The sequence below is a fragment of the Rattus norvegicus genome, chromosome 13 (genome assembly GCF_036323735.1).
Source record: "Rattus norvegicus strain BN/NHsdMcwi chromosome 13, GRCr8, whole genome shotgun sequence".
NCBI lineage: Eukaryota > Metazoa > Chordata > Mammalia > Rodentia > Muridae > Rattus > Rattus norvegicus.
The window spans coordinates 105863398-105882709 of NC_086031.1; the positions used below are offsets into that span (position 1 = coordinate 105863398).

The 19312-nt window shown below is 40.2% G+C and overlaps 1 protein-coding gene across 5 annotated transcripts in view; it reads left to right on the plus strand.

Moving 5' to 3' along the window:
- Lpgat1 (lysophosphatidylglycerol acyltransferase 1) overlaps window positions 1–19312 on the plus strand; it is a 70737-nt gene that overhangs the window by 37768 nt on the left and 13657 nt on the right. For all 5 annotated transcript variants that reach the window (XM_039091091.1, XM_063272597.1, XM_039091090.2 and 2 more), the window contains 4 exons: window positions 232–350; window positions 6000–6095; window positions 9276–9549; window positions 12654–12780. In XM_039091091.1, the coding sequence (XP_038947019.1) occupies window positions 232–350; window positions 6000–6095; window positions 9276–9549; window positions 12654–12780 (616 nt within the window). The remainder of the gene's footprint in view (window positions 1–231; window positions 351–5999; window positions 6096–9275; window positions 9550–12653; window positions 12781–19312) is intronic.

A 19312-nucleotide genomic window follows, 5' to 3' on the forward strand; every position in this document is an offset into this window, starting at 1 on the left:
ATTTTAAATTATTTGTACAATGTAGGATAAATTAAAAAATATGATCATTTTATATTTTAATGGATATGTTGGGACTGTTGTCAACATTGTGACTTTTATAGGAACCTAGTGCCAAACTTTTAAAAGTGTTAGCAAGAAGACATCCCTAATGTCTACTATTTTTTCTAATAAAAGGTTTCTAGCCACAGAAACATCTTTAAATGACAAATTTGAAATGTTTTATTCTTACAGTGATGGAATGGGGGGAAGATATTAAAGCAATCGCTAAAGATGAAGCAGTGATGTTGGTGAACCACCAGGCAACTGGAGATGTGTGTACACTGATGATGTGCCTGCAGGACAAAGGACCGGTAAGCATCTTTGGTGCCTTGGGTGGATATCCTGCAGGGATGGACTTATGCATTGATTAGAGTATCTCACTGTTCTCATAGCATCAGTATAGATTTCATAAATTCTTGGTCACCCCCCCCAGAAGGGAATTTAAAGACTTTAAAAGATAAATTACTAGAATATTGAATATCCAAGAATTGACAAGTCAGTGTTTGAACTGTTGATTTTGTATCATATTGATAATTAAAAATAATAAATCAAATAAATTTAAAATGTTTGTATTTATCATTCAAGGAATTACTACCTGAGAAGGTAAGGAAATTATGTTCCTAGAGAACTAAGTTAATAGTTTACAAATTATTGGGACCTATAGTAAGTAAACAAAACAATGGGTGTTCATAGATTGCTTAAGTCATTAGTGACTAAGAACTAAAGACTCACTGGATGTGGGGGTGCACGCCTTCAATCCCAGTACAAGGTAGGCAGAAGCAGATAAATCTCTTGTGAGTTTGAAGCCAGCCTGGTCTACAGAGTGAGTTTAAAGCTGTGTAGAGGGACCCTATCTCTTAAAACAAAACAACAACAATAAAGAAATACTCTCTCTCTCTCTCTCTCTCTCTCTCTCTCTCTCTCTCTCTCTCTCTCTCTCTCTCTCCAGCTGTTGTTATCAGGTGAGAGACGAGATCAGTACAGTATCTAACTTCAAAATGAAAGCCTATTTGAGGGTGAGCTCACCATGGACTTGGTGGACAATGGCAACTTTCAGAAGAGAGAACACATATATTTGTCCTTTAAGGTTAGGGAGGATTTAGTTAGGCCACCTCTAGTCAAATGGTTTGTGCAAAACCTGAGGTAAGAATCAGTGTGAGGTTTTTATTAGGTTTAAAGAATTTTGAATCACCAGGTAAAGTCAGAAAATAAGGTAAAATTAAAAGAAACGATTTTTAGTTATTGCATAATCTGTTTTTCCTCTCTGAAAAACAGCAGTATAATCTTGCTGGAATCATCTAAGGGAAAAAATACTACTGTGTAGATGCATTTCCTCTTACAATAAAACATATTGTTTTCCTTAAATTCATAATGTTAAAATTGTGTGGGTAGTTTAAAAAAATCCTATTTGGCTTTCTGTAAAAGCAATTAGCCAGCATTCTTTAGTCTAATAATGGTAATTACACTTATAACAGTTTATAAGAATGCAATGTGCTTAAGTGGTCTAGAGTCTCGAAGGCACACATGATCATATAGAATATGCTTGTGTTCCAGTGCCGTTATGGAGGAGTGTACCTGAACGTTAACTTAGCATTAGAGAGCCGTGATTTCATTTTATTTATTTGTGTATCTGTGTGTCTGTGTGAGTGTATACCACATGTACATTGGTGCCTGTGGATTCCAGAAGAGGGAATTTGGTTCCTGGAGCTAGAGTTACTGACAGCCATGAGTCACCTGATAAAGGTGCTGGGGATTGAACTCTGGTCCTCTATAAGAACGGCAAGTGCTCTTAACCACTAAGCCATCTCTCCAGCCCTTCTTGAGTAATTTTGTATAATTCTGATATTATCAAATAATTTGAAATCTGGACAATTTTAAAACTAATTTTATAAGAGATAAGTTAAAAACTATAATTTTTATATAAAATTTTATATAAAAACATAATCTTTATAAGCATGAGTCCATATTAGTTTATATTGACAAGTAGGAATATTACTGGACTGATTACTTAACTCCATAGTCATTCAGAGGTAAAAAGCTCTTGTCAAATTGTATACCAGTTTAAAAAGACCTCTTTGGGCTGATGAGATGTTTCACTGATTACAGACATTTGCTAGAGAACTGACTCCTAAGAATCATACTTTGACCTCCACACATGCGCGCACGCGCACGCACACACACAAACACACACACACACACACACACACACACAGGGGGAGAGAGGGAGGGGAAGAGAAAGAATATGAGAATATGGTGTGTGGTCAGCAAGGCCCTGGGGTCCTCTTCTCTGAACCTCCCTATGCTGGGATTATAACCTAAGCCGCCGCACTTGGCTTTTACATGAGTGCTGGGAATCAAACTCAAGTCCTCATGCTTGCACGGCACCTTAGTCACTGTTGCTGTGTAGACACCATGACCAGGGCAACATTTAGAGAGAAAACATGTAATTGGGGACTGGCTTACATTTCAGAGCTTTAGTCCATTATCATGGTAGGAAGCATGGTGGTGTGTGGGCAGGCACTGGAGCAGTAGCTGAAAGCTACATCCTGAACCATACATAAGCAGAGAAAGCAAGCCTGGGCCCCGCATGAGCTTTTGAAACCTCAAAGCACTGCCCCAGTGGCACTTCCTTCTACAAGGCCACACCTCCTACTCCTTGTAATCCTTTCCCTAATCACTTTCAGGTGACTAAGCACTCAGATACAAGAGCCTTTAGGGGCAGGGGCCATTCTTATTCAAACTACCACGTACAGTGTTCTGGCTGGTTTGTGTGTCAAATGGACACAGGCTAGAGTCATCAGAGAGGAAGGAGCTTCAGTTGAGGAAATATCTCCATGAGACCCAGCTGTAAGGCATTTTTTCAATTAGTGATCAGTGGGAACCTTCGTGGGTGGTATTATCCCTGGGCTGTGGTCCTGGGCTCTATAAGAAAGCAGGCTGAGCAAGCCTTGAAGAGCAAACCAGTAAGCAGCACCCTCCATGGCTTCTATATCAGCTCCTGCCTCCAGGATCCTGCCCTGTTTGAGTTCCTGTCCTGACTTCCTTCAATAATAAAAAGCAATATAGAAGTGGGAGGCAGAGAAACCTTTTCTTCCCCGATTTACTTTGGTCATGGTGTTTCGTGGCCACAGTCTCGATTCTTTTATATGGATGTACTTTTACATCTACATAAAAGCAGTCCAGTCTACTAAAGATGATGGTTGTTTCCCTGAAAAATTAAGGGAGGAGCTGTTTTTTGGACTTTCACATTGCCTTTATAAAAGCAGATGGTGAGTGTCACTGCGTAGCTCTTTTCTTAATACGTAAGTTCACACAATTTAATACTTGGAATTATTTCTTTCTACCCTTGTCTTAGAGGTCCAGGGTAGAGTTCATTACGTTCTTAATCGAGACTGTAGCTTTCGTTTCAGTTACGGTTTAGTGCTAGGAATGCTTATTTCCTCAGCAGGAAAGAACAATTAAGCAGTTCATTAATTAGATACTGTTTATATTTAATTTTAAATTTTAAATTTGCTGCAAACAAAGTCTTCTCCATACGAGAATTAACTTGTCAGCAATGGGTAATGGGGTTTTCTTTGTGACTAAAGACTAAGGCATCTTAAATATAACACTAGCAGAGAGTATGCACTTGTGCAAACTAACAAGTTGTGTTAATAACAGAGTATGTCATTGTATTACATTATTTTATAAATATTTTTAATGATTTTGTTTTATTAATCCATTGTAATTTTACAAGTTATAAGAATTGCCAGAGACCTCCTTTAGATAGAAGAAAAGTATTTGAAATCTGCAAAAATTCCTTTCCGGGAGAGATATAAGTGACATTTACCCCTTCCCCTAAGGTCTCAGTGACAAACAGGCATGACTCCACAAAAATTCATTCTGGGGAGCCAATGAAACAGTTTGGGGGCATCGTTATAGAATATAGGTAGAGGGGGTTACTTAAAGGGGTGTGGCTCCTTCCCAAATAAGCCACTTCTAACAAGCCTCTATCAAGTAGGGATGAGGTCTTCTTGGTAGCCACATAGACAGAAGCCCCTTCCCCTAGTCTTCCTGGCCTATAGACTCTTACCCCTCCCCATGGCCATTCGAAATTAAAGAAGTAATCCTTGAGTCCAAATTTAGCAAGCTGATTCAGCTTCATTCTTTTCATATACTTATAGACTTTGGGTTCTAAAGCTAGGAATCAAGACTTAGAATTTTCTATGTAAAGCCTATTAGTAACTGCTGAATTTGTAGAAACAACGTTAGATTTAAAATATTTCTGACACTAAATGGACTTAGCTGGATCTATCTATGCATATGTGTATATATAACAACAATAACTAAGGAAGAGGTCATTGGAAGGAGTAGGATGGGTAATTATGTAAATTCAGTATTCAGATGGAATTCTCAAAAGAATAAAAAATAAATTAAAAAATGTATTTAGGACTGGAGAGATGGCTCAGCAGTTAAGAGCACCCGACTACTCTTCCAGAGGTCCTGAGTTCAATTCCCAGCAACCACATGGTGGCTCACAACCATATGTAATCAGATCTGGTGCCCTCTTCTGGTGTGTCTGAAGACAGCTACAGTGTACTTATATACAATAAATGAATAAATCTTTTAAAAGATGTATTTAGTCACTAATTCAAAGTCTGAATAGATGAGCTGTGCATGATGGTGCTTGCCTTTAATTCTCCAGCACTGAGGAGGCAGTGGCAGGCTTATCTCTGAGTTGGAGGCCAGCCTAACCTAAAAAGTGAGTTCCAGGACAACCAGGACTATTACACAGGGAAACTCTGTCACAAGCCCCGCCTGGTGGGGGGGAGAGGGAAACTTGGATGATTGTGGATACTTGTCTAGAGTGTAGTGTAGAAATATTTTTTATTCTGTTGTAATAGTCTTCTCTGAGGCTTACTGCTTCAGTCTGCTAACCTAGGGCTAATCCCAGAAGCTTCTAGCCTCCATACAGTCTTGTCTGGGCCTAGAATGTTTTTAGATGTAGAGACTTACTGCTGAAAAAGCTCATCCTTCCTAGCTCTTTGTAAACTTGGGCTGGCTGGTTCACCTCAGCTGTTATGGCTCAAGCTCTGCTCCAAACTGACTGACTGAATCTGGCTTCTCTTTCAGCTTCTGACCGAATTGCTCTGCTTGACCTTGTACTAACTTTGGCAATCTGCTCTAATCTTCTGACTCCTTCTCATTATTTGTCTTTACCACTGTCTACCTTTGTCTCTCTCTGCAACATGTCTTTCTGTAAGACTACCTCCTCCTCCTCCTCTGCATTGCCCCTTGAACAGCTTCCCTTTCCTCTCCTCGTGAGAAGTGGATATATCCTATTATGGTGGTCTGAGTATGGCTGACCCAGGGAATGGCACTATTAGGAGGTGTGCCCTTGTTGGAGTAAGTGTGTCACTGTGGGGGTGGGCTTTGAGACCCTCCTAGCTGCCTGGAAGACAACAGTCTTCTCCTGTTTGCTTTTATAACAAGATGTAAAACTCTCAGCTCCTCCAGCACTCCATGGATGCTGCCATGTTTTCTGCCTTGATGATAATGGGTTGAATCTTGTACCTGTAACCCAATTAAATGGTGTCCTTTATAAGGGTTGCCTTGGTCATGGTGTCTCTTCACAGCAGTAAAATCCAAACTAAGACATCTATTCTATCAAGTGTTTCTTCGATTCTTCACTTTGTCTGCCACTTAACTATACGTTATTTTCAAACATGCCTGCTTCCTTCTGCAAACTAACTTTACCTTCATTGTTTGGGCATAAAGGTGTGTACTAAAAGTGTGTTTATATTTTAGCCAGAGGAATTAAAGGTGGATGTTCATGCTGAGCGACACCACAACTAGAAACAGCTTTTATCAGAAAATAACACAATCTTAGGGTTCATAGTGTGATCAAATATCCTGCAACAGTGGAGCACGTTTCTTGTTCCCAACACTGAATTAACCACATCTGCCTTTAAATACTTCAGGTTGTTGCTCAGATGATGTGGCTGATGGATCATATTTTCAAGTATACAAACTTTGGAATTGTTTCCCTTATTCATGGAGACTTCTTTATAAGACAGGTAAGTGACGAACATTGTTTTTCAGTGTTCAGACATTTAAAGTGATTGATTATGTAGATTATGAAAAAGTGGTATGACCATTTGGGCTGAGTAGACCCTGTTCTCAGGTCTTGGCTCCTCTTTTGAATCTTCGTTCTATAAACATTTATTTTAATCTCACTTGAAATATACGTGATCAAGCACCTGCCACACTCCTACTCTTCAAATCTTTAGCTGAGTGGATTGGGCAGAATAAATGCTCATTTTCCTCACTTTCACATGAGAACAGTAGGTGGCCTCCCTCAGAAAGTGTGGGAATCACATGAGGTTAAACTTGTAGAGCTCTCAGAACAGTGCCTGCTGCCTTCAGCAGCATTTTACCAGGAGCACACGCACTGTCTGACTTCTCCTGTCTCTACTATTTGAAGTCCCTTGTTATGTGGTAAGAAGATATCTTAGTTACCAGTAGGGAGGTTATAATAAGTAAATATAATAACAATGATCATCATCATCATCATAGGAAATGATGAGGGACTTCATAGAAACACAAATGAGTACATCTGATTTCTGTAGATCCAGAAAAATGTTGAGGAGGATATCATATTTAGTATATGGATCAGATGACTGGAGATGAGTTGGGGAGGGCTGTAAGCTCAAGGAATAGACTCTCATAGGCGAGAGCATGGTAACTTCTTCCCCAGTCTCACTGCCTGGCAGCATTTTCACATCCACTGAGTATCACACACTTCCTTCTTGCAAAGCAGGGGAATATCAAGTGTAAGCACATCTGTGGATGGCAGTGCCACGGTTACTTGATGTTCATGTTTTTAACAACTTTAATCTTGTTTGTATGGTCCTGTGCACAGAAACTCTTAATGAATACCTGAGATTAAATGAATCTTGTTCTGAGGAACCACAAATTAAGACATAAGCCAGAAGTAAGTAGAAAGCACAGAAGCAAGCAACAGAAAGATCCACAGCTATGGAGGGAGGGTCCAGTGGGAAAGCTAGCTAATCCTCTTACGTGGTAAAGTCTGAGGAAATGACTAATGCAGGGTAGTGTAACAGTTGATGTTGATGATGAGCATCAAGAAGAAGGAAAATTCTCAGTGTACTCTGGAGTGAAAAAAAGAAAAGATGAACTCAGATCTCTTCATTTCATGGCGGTCAGGGTTTTGAATCCGTACAGGCTATTTCAGAGTAACTGGAAATTAATTCCTAAAAGAGCAACATTTTCCCCTCAGAATGAATGGTCTAGAAAAGATGCTAATTTAGTCAAATGTGTTCCTAGTACTTCAGGCAGAAGTGGGAGGGTAGGGAATTCAAGGTCATTCCTCAGAGCAAATTCAAGGCCAGCCTGGGATATGAGACCCTCTCTCAAAAAGAAAGGGGACAAGGTAGTTTTTGTTTTTTTCTTTAATTTGTTCATTTTTTCAAGACAGGGTTTCTCTGTACAATAGCACTGGCTATCCTGGAGCTCCCTTTGTAAACCAGGCTAGCCTCACTCAGAAAGAGCCACTTGCCTCTGTCTCTCCTAATTGCTTTAATTAAAGGTATAGGTCACCACCACACCTGGCTAAGTTGTACTTTTTAATCATAATCTTAATTCAGTAAGCTAGCTCTGCGTTTTGTTTTGTTTTTATTTGCGATACATTTAATCTGAAGACATACGTACTTTAAGGGGCTTTGGAACTGGCTTTGGAGCCGGCACTGACAGGAAAGAGGCTTCTGATGCCAGCTGAAGGCTGGGCCTTCCAGTAGCTTTGTCTGGTGGCTGTTTTCAGCCTCCGCGTCATCCTTTCTCGTCACTGAGATCCAGTGCATGCCCTTGTCCTGTCTGCTTCCAGGGATTTCCCTGCATGCATCTGTTCCTCATGCATATGCGTGCTGAGCATCATCAGACCTCTGTTGGCTATGACAGTGTCTCCCTGACCTACCTCGCTGGTCTTTTGTTTTCCTCATCCCAGAATCAGTAAACCTTGGCTGCTGTACAGATAAGAGTTGGGCTTACTTATGATACAAGTAGTATTATGGCATTTCCTTGCTCAAAATTTTCCAACAGTTTTGCATTTAAAGCCTAACCCTGTGATAGCTGGAGAAATAGTTCAGTTGGTATCCTTATTGCTCTTACAGGACCTGGGATTTACAGCTCACAACACCTAAGACTCTAGTTGCAGGAGATCCAACACCCTCTGCCTCACTGAGCATTTGTCGGCAAGTGGAGTACATAAGTGGAGCACAGGCTACTGTGTGTACTTGCACACACATGCATGCACACACACACACACACACACACACACACACAGTAGAGTACATAAGTGGAGCACAGGCTACTGTGTGTACTTGGACCCACACACAACTTTTTTTAATTTCAAAACAACAACAACAACAACGAAAACAGTAAAACTCAGCACCATGCCTGAGGCCCTTTCTGTCTGATCTCCTCTGGTTTTTGTCACCTACCACTGTCATCTCCTCCATATTGACCAGAGCACTGCTGTTTGTTTGTTTGTGTGTGTGTGTGTGTGTGTGTGTGTGTGTGTGTGTGTGTGTGTGTGTGTTTGTAAGGCATAGTCTTACTATGCAGTCCTGGTTTGAAACTTATTAGGTAAACTAGTCTAGTCTTGAACTCATAGAGATCCACCTATCTCTGCCCATACTGGAATTCAAGTTGTGTGCTCCCACTGCAGGCCCCCGCATGCCAAGGGTCCTCCCTCCTTGGACCTGTATCTTTTTTGACGCTTGTCAGTTGGAGACTCTGCCTTTCATCTTGTGTGGCTTATTCCCTTGTGTTTTCTAGCAGTTCTTCCCTCAACTGTCCCTCAACTGCATGGCTTGCTCACCCCGATCCTTTTCATCCCTCTTATATTTCTCTTCCTAAAACCCATTACCTGGAGTTTACCCTCCACATTCAGCACTTCTCCATGTGGTCTCCTATTTACTCCCCTGTTTCTGGGGATGGAACTGTAACTGGCCCACTATGTGGCCACCAAATTGCTGAGTTACTTTTCCTCCAGGAAGAAGTTCCTTTGTATAAGTTTGAATAGCTCCTCCGCCTTTCCACTCCACTCAAAAAGAGAAATAACTTGGGAAACCACTGTTCTATCCTATAATTGCATTCCAGTTTTGAAGCTGTTGTTTCTGTTTGAGTTTGGGGCATTTAATCTCCAACTGTCCTCACTGTGTGTGTATGCCTTCCAGGGAAGAGCCTATCGTGACCAACAGCTGCTGGTTCTCAAGAAGCACCTTGAACATAATTACAGGAGCAGAGATCGAAAATGGATTGTTTTGTTTCCTGAAGGGGGCTTCCTCAGGAAGAGGAGAGAAACAAGCCAGGCATTTGCCAAGAAAAATAACTTGCCATTTCTTACACATGTCACTTTGCCAAGGTTTGGGGCAACAAACATTATTCTGAAGGCGCTTGTAGCACGGCAGGAAAATGGAAGCCCAGCAGGAGGAGACGCCAGAGGCTTAGGTAGGGCATCTCAGCATTGCTTGTCTTGTTTGGATGAAATGTCTTTAGAGTTCTAATTCTTTTTTTGTTTTTGTTTTTTATTTGTTCAGTTAGTTTGGGGTTTTGAGACAGGATCTCTTTAGGTAGTCTTGGGCTGTCCTGGAACTATATAAACCAAGCTGGTCCCAAACTCAAACACTTCTGCCTGCCTCTGCCTTGTGGGTGCTGGGATTAAAGTTTTACACCACCAAGGCTGGCTTAGTTCTTTTTAAATAGCTTTCAACAATTAGAATTGACAGTTGAAGAGAGGATAAAGTTATAATCTCTTCATATTTCTCTTTAAAGTAGTCAATATTCACAATAAAATAATTATACTCACAATGGTGCACTAAAAATAATTACAAGTGTGTAGTCAAAGATGTCTTCCCTGCCTGCCTGGGTCTTACTTAGGGTGATTTCTGCCACTAACAATGCAAGTTACCGTAGAAGGTTATTTGCTTCTAATAGACAACAAAGTTAAAGTAATTTGGCATTATTTATTAAGACCCTTAAAGTATTAATAAATGACTCAGTCATCCTGCTACAAATAATTATTAAATGGAAACAATCTACATCAGGCACAATGGCTAGTGCCAGTAATTCTAGTACTGTGAGTCTGAGGAGGAGGAGGAAGAAGAAGAGGATGAGGAAGAGGAAGGGAGAGGAGGAGGAGGAGGAAGAGGAAGAAGAGGATTGGTTGCCTTTGATTTTAAGGCCAGTCTGGAATATGTAGTGAATTCTAGGTCAGCCTGGGCTGCAAAATGAGGCTTTGTGCCAAAAATAATCATAATCTGCATATAGGTAATGAAACTTGTCACGGGTTTACTTATAATAACCAGTCAGAGGGAAAATGGATAAGCAATTTCCATATGTCCATAGAACAGAGCCACACAAACAACGCACATACGCTATATTATGGGTGTGTGGGGGAGAGATTACATATAGGTCTTGTGGAAATAACATGAGCTCCAGACTAAACCATCAGACAGCAGGAAACAAGTGACAGAAGATGCCAGCAGCTGGCAGAGATTGTCCCACGAGCTGTAACACTGTGGCTCGTTCTCTAGAGTTTTAAAATAATGAGCACATACTGTTTTAACAGCCAAGAAAGCCAGCAGCACTCAGTGATGTGGCTCCCAAGGAGCAGGCGAGTCTGAAGCTGTTTCTGCAGGAACTGAAGCAGCTTCCTCCACGCCACCTCTGCTACAAAAGCTTTCTGATGGACAGCTCGAGGAGATTCCTGAGGCCCATTTCTTTGATAGCGTTTTAAAATTCTTTTACTATTATTTAGGTAAATGTTGAAGTGGCTGCTCTCAGAAGCGTTTTCAGATTCTGTACAGAGCATGTGTAGAAATGATGCCCGTGGAATTGCTCTGCATTTCCCTTTCATTTGTTCTTCTCAAGTAGCCACTTGGCAGTCAGCTGTCTTAATCTTTTATCATCTATTAAAAGACAAATTGAAAGAGTCTTTTAATAGAAAAGCAAAGTTCAGAGCAGCTCCACTGTTTGAGAGACATTGTGCAACGTCAGGCAGGCCAAAGCTGCAAACGAAGGTCTTCCAAACAGGATTAGTCCAGCTAACAAGACTGCTGCTCGCACAGACCGCCCAGGCAGTGCCCAGGGTGCTCTAGATCTCAAAGGACAATTGTGGTAGCAGTTGCCTACTGATGAGAAAAGAGACTTCTTTCAGGTGGCACAGGTTCTATTTATAAGAAAGTTTAGTATTTATCCTTAGTTAAATCTTAAGTTATCAGAATACTTGAAAAGTATTGTACTGTTTCGTCCGTTTTGGCATATTCCATTGTTTTCTTTGGTTTTCATATTCACTAGTACTTATCCTTGGTAAACATAACCCTGCCTTTGTGTTTTTAATGTGTACTCTAGCTGCATGACAGAATTAGACTCTGCCTGGCTACCTTTAGACGTCTCAGGGTCTTCTGAGTGGCAGCGCATCCTGAACTGAACTCAGCTGGGCGTTTTACACTTGCTGTCATCATGAGAATTTCTAAATGTAGAGTTCAGAGAACTTAGACCATCTGTCCATCCGTGAGCTGCCATCCATACTCCACATTTTCACCACATTGGCTGTAACATCTCCTTCTACCTTCCTCTCTGTCCAGTAGTTCGTTTGACTGCTTTTGCTTCGGTTTGGTTTGGTTTTGAGGCAAAGTCATGTAACTAATACAAGTACCTTGACCCACTTACCCTCCTGTCTTCCGGCCACCATCCTCTGGGTGCTGGGGCTGCAGGCCTGAGGCACTGAGTCGGAGAAAACTGCCTGACAGGGTGTTGTTCCAAATCTTGTAAGGAATTTAAAGCTTATTTTAATTTCTAACAAGGAAAAGTAATATATTATTGGCTCCTAATATAATTTAGACTCAGGCTGGAAAATGGTTCTAGGCACTTCATGTGTGGAACAGGCAATTCCACTTTAACACACTTTCTGAAAAACCAATGTTCTCTGTGAGAACCCCCTCCTTTCTTGTTCTGCTTTGTACTCATTGATGGAAACAAAAACTGTGTGAAGAAGCAGACTAAACAACTTTCCCATCTCCTCACAGTGGTGGCTACTGATCATTCCTTCTGAAGAGCAGGGTAGGAAAGTTATATATGAGTAACTCTTGCTTTTTCCCCCAGATAAGAACAGTGATCAATAATAATGTCTGTCTACATTTATTTTACTTCCATTTTTCTGCATTTGTTAATGTCCCCTAAGTACTAATATGATAAATCATGACTTTTTTACGTTTATTGGTTTAGTTTTCATTTTCATGATGTGTGCTTTCCTCTCTGGCTTTTCATAGGCTCCTTTGTGTAGGAGTGATAATACATAATAATACCTTTCTAGTGTATAATTATACTGAAAATCTGAATGAGCCATGTGTAGCAAGTAGTAGTGACCTACTGTGTGTTCTGCAGTAGTCTACTTCTTAGGACGATGCTTTCGCTTATGCTGAGAGCGCTGCTGAAGCAGTCCGGCTTCTCTCTCAGAACAAAGCATATCGGTGCTTCCGCTGCTGAAGCAAGCTCAGCACTTCAGCCACAGACGCCTCACCCAACTCAAGGCACTTTGTTTTTACTTCCAGAATGCAAATCAAGAGGCCTCCAGTGGATAATAGACACAACCATAGCTTATCCCAAAGCTGAACCAATAGACATTCAGACCTGGATCCTGGGGTACAGGAAACCGACAGTCACTCATGTCCACTACAGGTCAGTGTTATAACTCAGTGTGTCCACCACAGCTGCCTCAGGACAGGAAGAGCTTTAGTATTTAACGTAACCAGACAGTGAAAGTATTGGCCTAGTTCATGTTTATAGGAAGCAAAAATCATTCTTATTCTGAATTTTTAATATGAAAATTAATTTGAAGTAGTTATTTTCACTGATGATGAAGATTTCTAAAGCCAGTGTTCCGTGGCACTGTGATTGTTCAGATGCCTGACACTCTTAAGTAAAAGAGTGAGCGTCAAAGGATAAATATGCTCATGATGTTAACGACATATGAATAGAAATGAGTAAATTCAAAGTAATTCATTATAATGTTTCTGAACGCTTTCCTGGATAACTCAGCTGGGTTGCACCTGTAAACATTCTTTAATTAATTTGTTTTTAAAATTTTGTGTGTGTGTGTGTGTGTGTGTGTGTGTGTAATATATGCTGATGGAATTAGGTCCATTTCTCTTTTGTTATGTGAAGAGATTATAAGGGAAACCAAACCCAGAAAGAAGGAAAGGTGTTTGGAAACTATGTCATGTGGGTTTTTTGCCTCTCCCTCTGGAGTGTTGGGATTAAATACATATGTCAACACACCTTGCAACATGACTAAATTTTAATTGTAGAGTAAAATGTTCACAAGAGTAAAATCAAAAGTAACCCCTACACTTAATATAAATAAATGTCTGCTTTAGTCCAAAATGGGACACTGAGTGAGAATTGATGAGTCTTTTATTCAGAATTAGCTTCTATTTTAATTTTTTTAGATCTTGAGAAAAACTTACACCTTAAGCACATGGGCATGAGAGACACTGAAGGCTGAAGCTTTGCTGGAGATGGAGTGCAGTGCTCAGGCCTGCCAGCGCTCTGCACTGATGCATGCCTACCTGCAGGCGTTGCTTGGCATGTCTGACTTGATAAGAGCATTGGATTCTTTAAGAAAGCATTTTATTTGGGAGCTTGGCCAAGAATTTAATTTCAGGGGTTTTTTTGTTTTGTTTTGTTTTGTTTTTTGTTATTTTGGGGGTTTTTGTTTTGCTTTGCTTTTGTTTTGAGGGGCAACTAATTTAGAAATACTTAATACTTTAAGATAAAAATGCAGGCTGGGCATGGTAGCACACACCTTTAATCATAGTACTAAGGAAACAGAGGTAGGCGGATCTACATAGCTAGTGATCTACATGGCCTAGTCTACATTTCCAGTTCCAGACAGTTAGGGCTTCATGGAGAGACCCTGTCTCTAAAATTAAATTAAATTACATTAAAAACTATTTATTTATAATATTCAATTCAATATAATATTCTCATATTCAAGAGCATATGAATGTTAACCTTTTGACTTATTTGCTTTAGGTCTTTTTTAGTTAACAAAACTAATAGGCCAGTTCAAGCCAAAAAGCTTTGCAATTCAAAGATGATAGCTTTGTGTACTGGAGAGATGGCTTAGCAGCTAAGAGCACTAGCTGCTCTTCTGGAGGACCCGAGTTCAATTCCCAGCACCTACATAGCAGCTTACGACTGTCCAACTCCAGTTCCAGGGGATCCAACACACTCACACAGACACAACAATGCACAGAAAAATAAATAATTTAAATTTAAAAGAATCATTAAAAAAAGATGGTAGCTTTGACCTTACATACTGACAGTAAAATTGTAACCTTCTGTGACTCTTAATAGAGCTGCCTGACTCAGAAGTTCTAATGCATGATGTATGCATAGCTTACATTGGTATAAAGAATATTATTAATATTACATGTATATAATCAGCGATTTTTGAATTTTTCTTTATGGAAAAATCTATTAAAAACAGAGCTTATATTTAGTAATTTTATTGCTAAATATAATATTTACAAATTTACGATTAATACATTATTTTGGTTTTCCCTTCTGCTTTTATCTCCCTAAAACAAAACAAAACAAAACAAAACAAAACAAAGGCCCTTCATTCGCTCTCATCAGTGCCCAAAACAGAACAAAACTCAAAAAACAAAAATTATAGTATGGGAAAGTTTAGCTGAACTTAGTGATGGACATGTGCAGTGCTTTGCTCCTGAGAAAGCAAAGGCAAGAAAATCACAAATTCCCTTTCAACTAAGATAATGTCTAGGCAGTTTGACCTATGTGAGAGTCTGTCTGAAAGTAGGGGAGAGAAAGAAAGAGAGAGAAAGGGAGGGGGAGAGGGAGGAAGAAAACACTTACCACCAACATTGCTGTGTAGTACCAAACTGAGATCAATGAAAAGACTAAAGTGTCCAAACCTGTGATTGGGGACATTGAAAATGGGTGCATAAAGGATGAGCCGATGGCTCTGAGCCATTAACTCACTGTGGAAGTCAGTGCACTTGCTCGGTCAGTGTGCCTATAACAGGACACTGAGGAGCTGGAGAAAACAAGAGGACCCTGTGCAGGCACCATTCATGCATGTGGTACACATGGACACCATTCAGGAAGGTGCTCATACACATACAATTAAGTGGATAAATCTAACCCACGGAGATGGGATAAAACCAATGCAGTTATGGGGACATCAATACATGGTCAGTTTGAAGAGTCAGTATTCTTTAAAACCTCTGTGATCAAGCTGCTTTACTTGGGTGTCCAGTTCTAGAGAAATAGAAGGTACTAATTTTGGATTATTTTATATCTGACACCCAGGTAGCTGCACTACTGCACCAACAGTGATCTCTACCACTGAACTGTAGCACTTTCCCTAACAACACCCTGCCTGTCCACTGTCCCTGCCTGTCAGATAAGAAGTCTCAGCGATGCTGGGGAAATCACTCAGTAGTTAAAGCATTTGCCGTTCAAGCTTTAGGAGTAGAATTGAGATCCACAGCACATGGGTAAAAGCCAGGTAAAAGCCCATGTATAATTCCAGCATATGGGAGAGGGAGATGGAGTCCCAGAGCAAGCTGGCTGGCCTGGTTTACAATGTCATTGCTCTCTGGGTTCTGTAAAGATCCCACCTTACTGAAGGAATTGGAGAGTGATCGAGGGAGACCTTGACATTAACCTCAGGCCTCCACATATACACACATGCATCCTTACACTTGTACCACATAATGGGAAAACACACACACACACATACACACACACGTGAGATGGAAATAAAAGAAGTCTTGGAGTCATCCTTGACTCCTTCCTTCCTTCCTTCCTTCCTTCCTTCCTTCCTTCCTTCCTTCCTCCCTCCCTTCTTTCTTTTCTTTCTTTCTTTCTTTTCTTTCTTCCGCACCTCCTATGTATGTAGTCAGGGAATCCTTGGTCTGGCTGTGTCTTTCCCTCTGGCAGTAGCCACCATCACCTCTGGCCTCTGACTATCTGCAGTTCTTACTGGCTTTTCTGTTTTCACCTTGGTCCCTTGTGGTGGTTTGAATGATGAGTATGTACCCCACCCCAATAGGCTTATATATTTGCATGCTTGGTCCCCAGTTGGTGAACTGCTGGGAAGGATTAGGAGGTGTGGCTCTGTTGGAGGAGCCAGGTGTGTCACTGGTGGTACAGGAAGCCCAGAGTCTCTCTCACTCTCTGCCTGTGGATTGGAATATAAAGCTCTCAGCCACTGCTCCAGTACCCTGCCTGTCTGCTCTCCACCATGATAATGCAATAGCTTAACCCTCTGAACCTGCAAGCAAGATGAAATGATTTGTTTTATTAGAGGTGCCTTGGCATAGTGTCCCTTTCATAGCAGTAAAACAGTGACTAAGACATTCCTCTAGCATGCATTTCCAATCTAATATCCAGAGTGATCCTTTTGAAATCTAGATTATATCAGCCTGTAGCTGAAGTGATGTGATGTCTCATCAAAGAGCTGGAAGCTCTACAGCGTTTGCCCGGGTTCTTCCCTGTGACCTCATCACCTGGTGCTTTCGCTTCCGCCCTGCGCTTTTCTTGTTCTTACTGTATGTGCCAAGCATGTGCAGGCTGCTTACTCTTCTCCAAAGGTCTGCAGGAGGAGTTCCTTTTCTTCCTTCCCGTCTCCCTGCAGCCAGTATGCATAACAGCAGATTTGGAGTGATTCTCTAGTTTTAAAACCATACAAAAAGGAAGGAATTATGTACCATGTTTCATAAATTATAATGCATATTCTTCATATTAACATCTCTAAAACTGTAAAGCATCCCAAAAACAATGTAATAAAACATTGTTTAATATTTGATTGACAGGCAGCACAGGAAGTACCGTACAGATGGCATTCAGCAGAGAGACTTATTTCTTTTTTTTTTTTTTTTTTGGTTCTTTTTTTCGGAGCTGGGGACCGAACCCAGGGCCTTGCGCTTCCTAGGCAAGCGCTCTACCACTGAGCTAAATCCCCAACCCCGAGAGACTTATTTCTAATTGAACTACTGAGGTTCTTTTTACAATATGCATATGTCCTTCAATGTAAAACAGTCAATTTAAAAAAAACACCCATAAAACTAGAAGCTTGGGTTTAATGATTATTTGATAATTGCAGCAGAAGTTTTATTATTATATTCTGATTATTGTAAAAAAATTAGTAAGTTTGTGTTGAGAAGTATATCATTTGGTAATCAGGAATATTGACATCCTCAAATGATAGTCTGTGTTTCCATGTTCTGACATTTTCCTCTGCAAAGGGATCCATGACCAACCGAGCATCCATACCTAACATATTCTACTGGTTCTGTTTCTTCAGAGAACTTCTTTTTTTTTTTTTTTCCTTTTAAGACAGGGTTTCTCTGTGTAGACCTGTCTGTCCTATAACTCTCTCTGTAGACCAGGCTAGCCTCAAACTAAGATCCACCTGCCTCTACTTCCTGAGTGCTGGGATTAAAGGTGTGTGCTGTCACTGCCCAGCTCTGAGAACGCTTAACATACTATAGTAACATGTTTTTCCTGTAAAATTGTTCACATTTGAAGAAATTTGGCCCAGAGGATGAAAAAGTAAGCTTTAGATGTATGTCATAACACTGAGGTAACCATCAGACTAGACTTGATATGGTACGAGTCCGCTCTTCTATACGTGGCACTAAGTGTTAAGTCAGTTTTCCCCAATGCCCCGCATCGTGCACTAACACTAAAGCGTCCCACCTCAGCCAGCCCAGGGTCTGAGGAGTGTGAGGCCATCGGTGAGCTATGGTAGCTGTGCCCTGGCAGAAAGCGAGCGCCCTTCCTCTATTTCTCTCCTGCTGCAGCTTTGCTTTCTCGGTGCTCCTAAGCTTTGCTCATTTTGCCCCAACTTCCCTCTCCCCCAATTGTTTTTTTTTTTTTTTTTGTTCTTTTTTCCGGAGCTGGGGACCGAACCCAGGGCCTTGCGCTTCCTAGGCAAGGGCTCTACCACTGAGCTAAATCCCCAACCCCCCAATTGTTTTTTTTAAGACTTATTTATTTTATGTATGTGTGAGCACACTGTAGTTGTCTTATTTATTTTATATGTATGTGAGCACACTGTAGTTGTCTTATTTATTTTATATGTATGTGAACACACTGTAGTTGTCTTATTTATTTTATATGTATGTGAGCACACTGTAGTTGTCTTATTTATTTTATATGTATGTGAGCACACTGTAGTCTTATTTATTTTATATATGTGTGAGCACACTGTAGTTGTCTTATTTATTTTATATGTATGTGAGCACACTGTAGTTGTCTTATTTATTTTATGTATGTGTGAGCACACTGTAATTGTCTTATATATGTGTGAGCACACTGTAGTTGTCTTATTTATTTTATATATGTGTGAGCACACTGTAGTTGTCTTATTTATTTTATATGTATGTGAGCACACTGTAGTTGTCTTATTTATTTTATATATGTGTGAGCACACTGTAGTTGTCTTATTTATTTTATATGTATGTGAGCACACTGTAGTTGTCTTATTTATTTTATATATGTGTGAGCATACTGTAGTTGTCTTATTTATTTTATATGTATGTGAGCACACTGTAGTTGTCTTATTTATTTTATATATGTGTGAGCATACTGTAGTTGTCTTATTTATTTTATATATATGTGAGCACACTGTAGTTGTCTTATTTATTTTATATATATGTGAGCACACTGTAGTTGTCTTATTTATTTTATATATGTGTGAGCATACTGTAGTTGTCTTATTTATTTTATATATATGTGAGCACACTGTAGTTGTCTTATTTATTTTATATATGTGTGAGCACACTGTAGTTGTCTTATTTATTTTATATATATGTGAGCACACTGTAGTTGTCTTATTTATTTTATATATGTGTGAGCACACTGTAGTTGTCTTATTTATTTTATATATGTGTGAGCACACTGTAGTTGTCTTCGGACACTTCAGAAGAGAACATCCTATTACAGATAGTTGTGAGCCACCACGAGGTTGCTGGGAATTGAACTCAGGAAGAGCAATCAGTGCTCTTAACCACTGAGCCATCCAGGCCCCCTGCCCCCCATTGTTTCTTACATCTTCTTGACCTTTCATGCCATTGAATCTCTGGGTTCTGCTTTTCTCTTAAAAAAAAGAAAAAAGGAGGAAGAGGAGAAGGAGGACAGGAGGAAGAGGGGGAGGAAAAGAGGAACTTAATGTTTT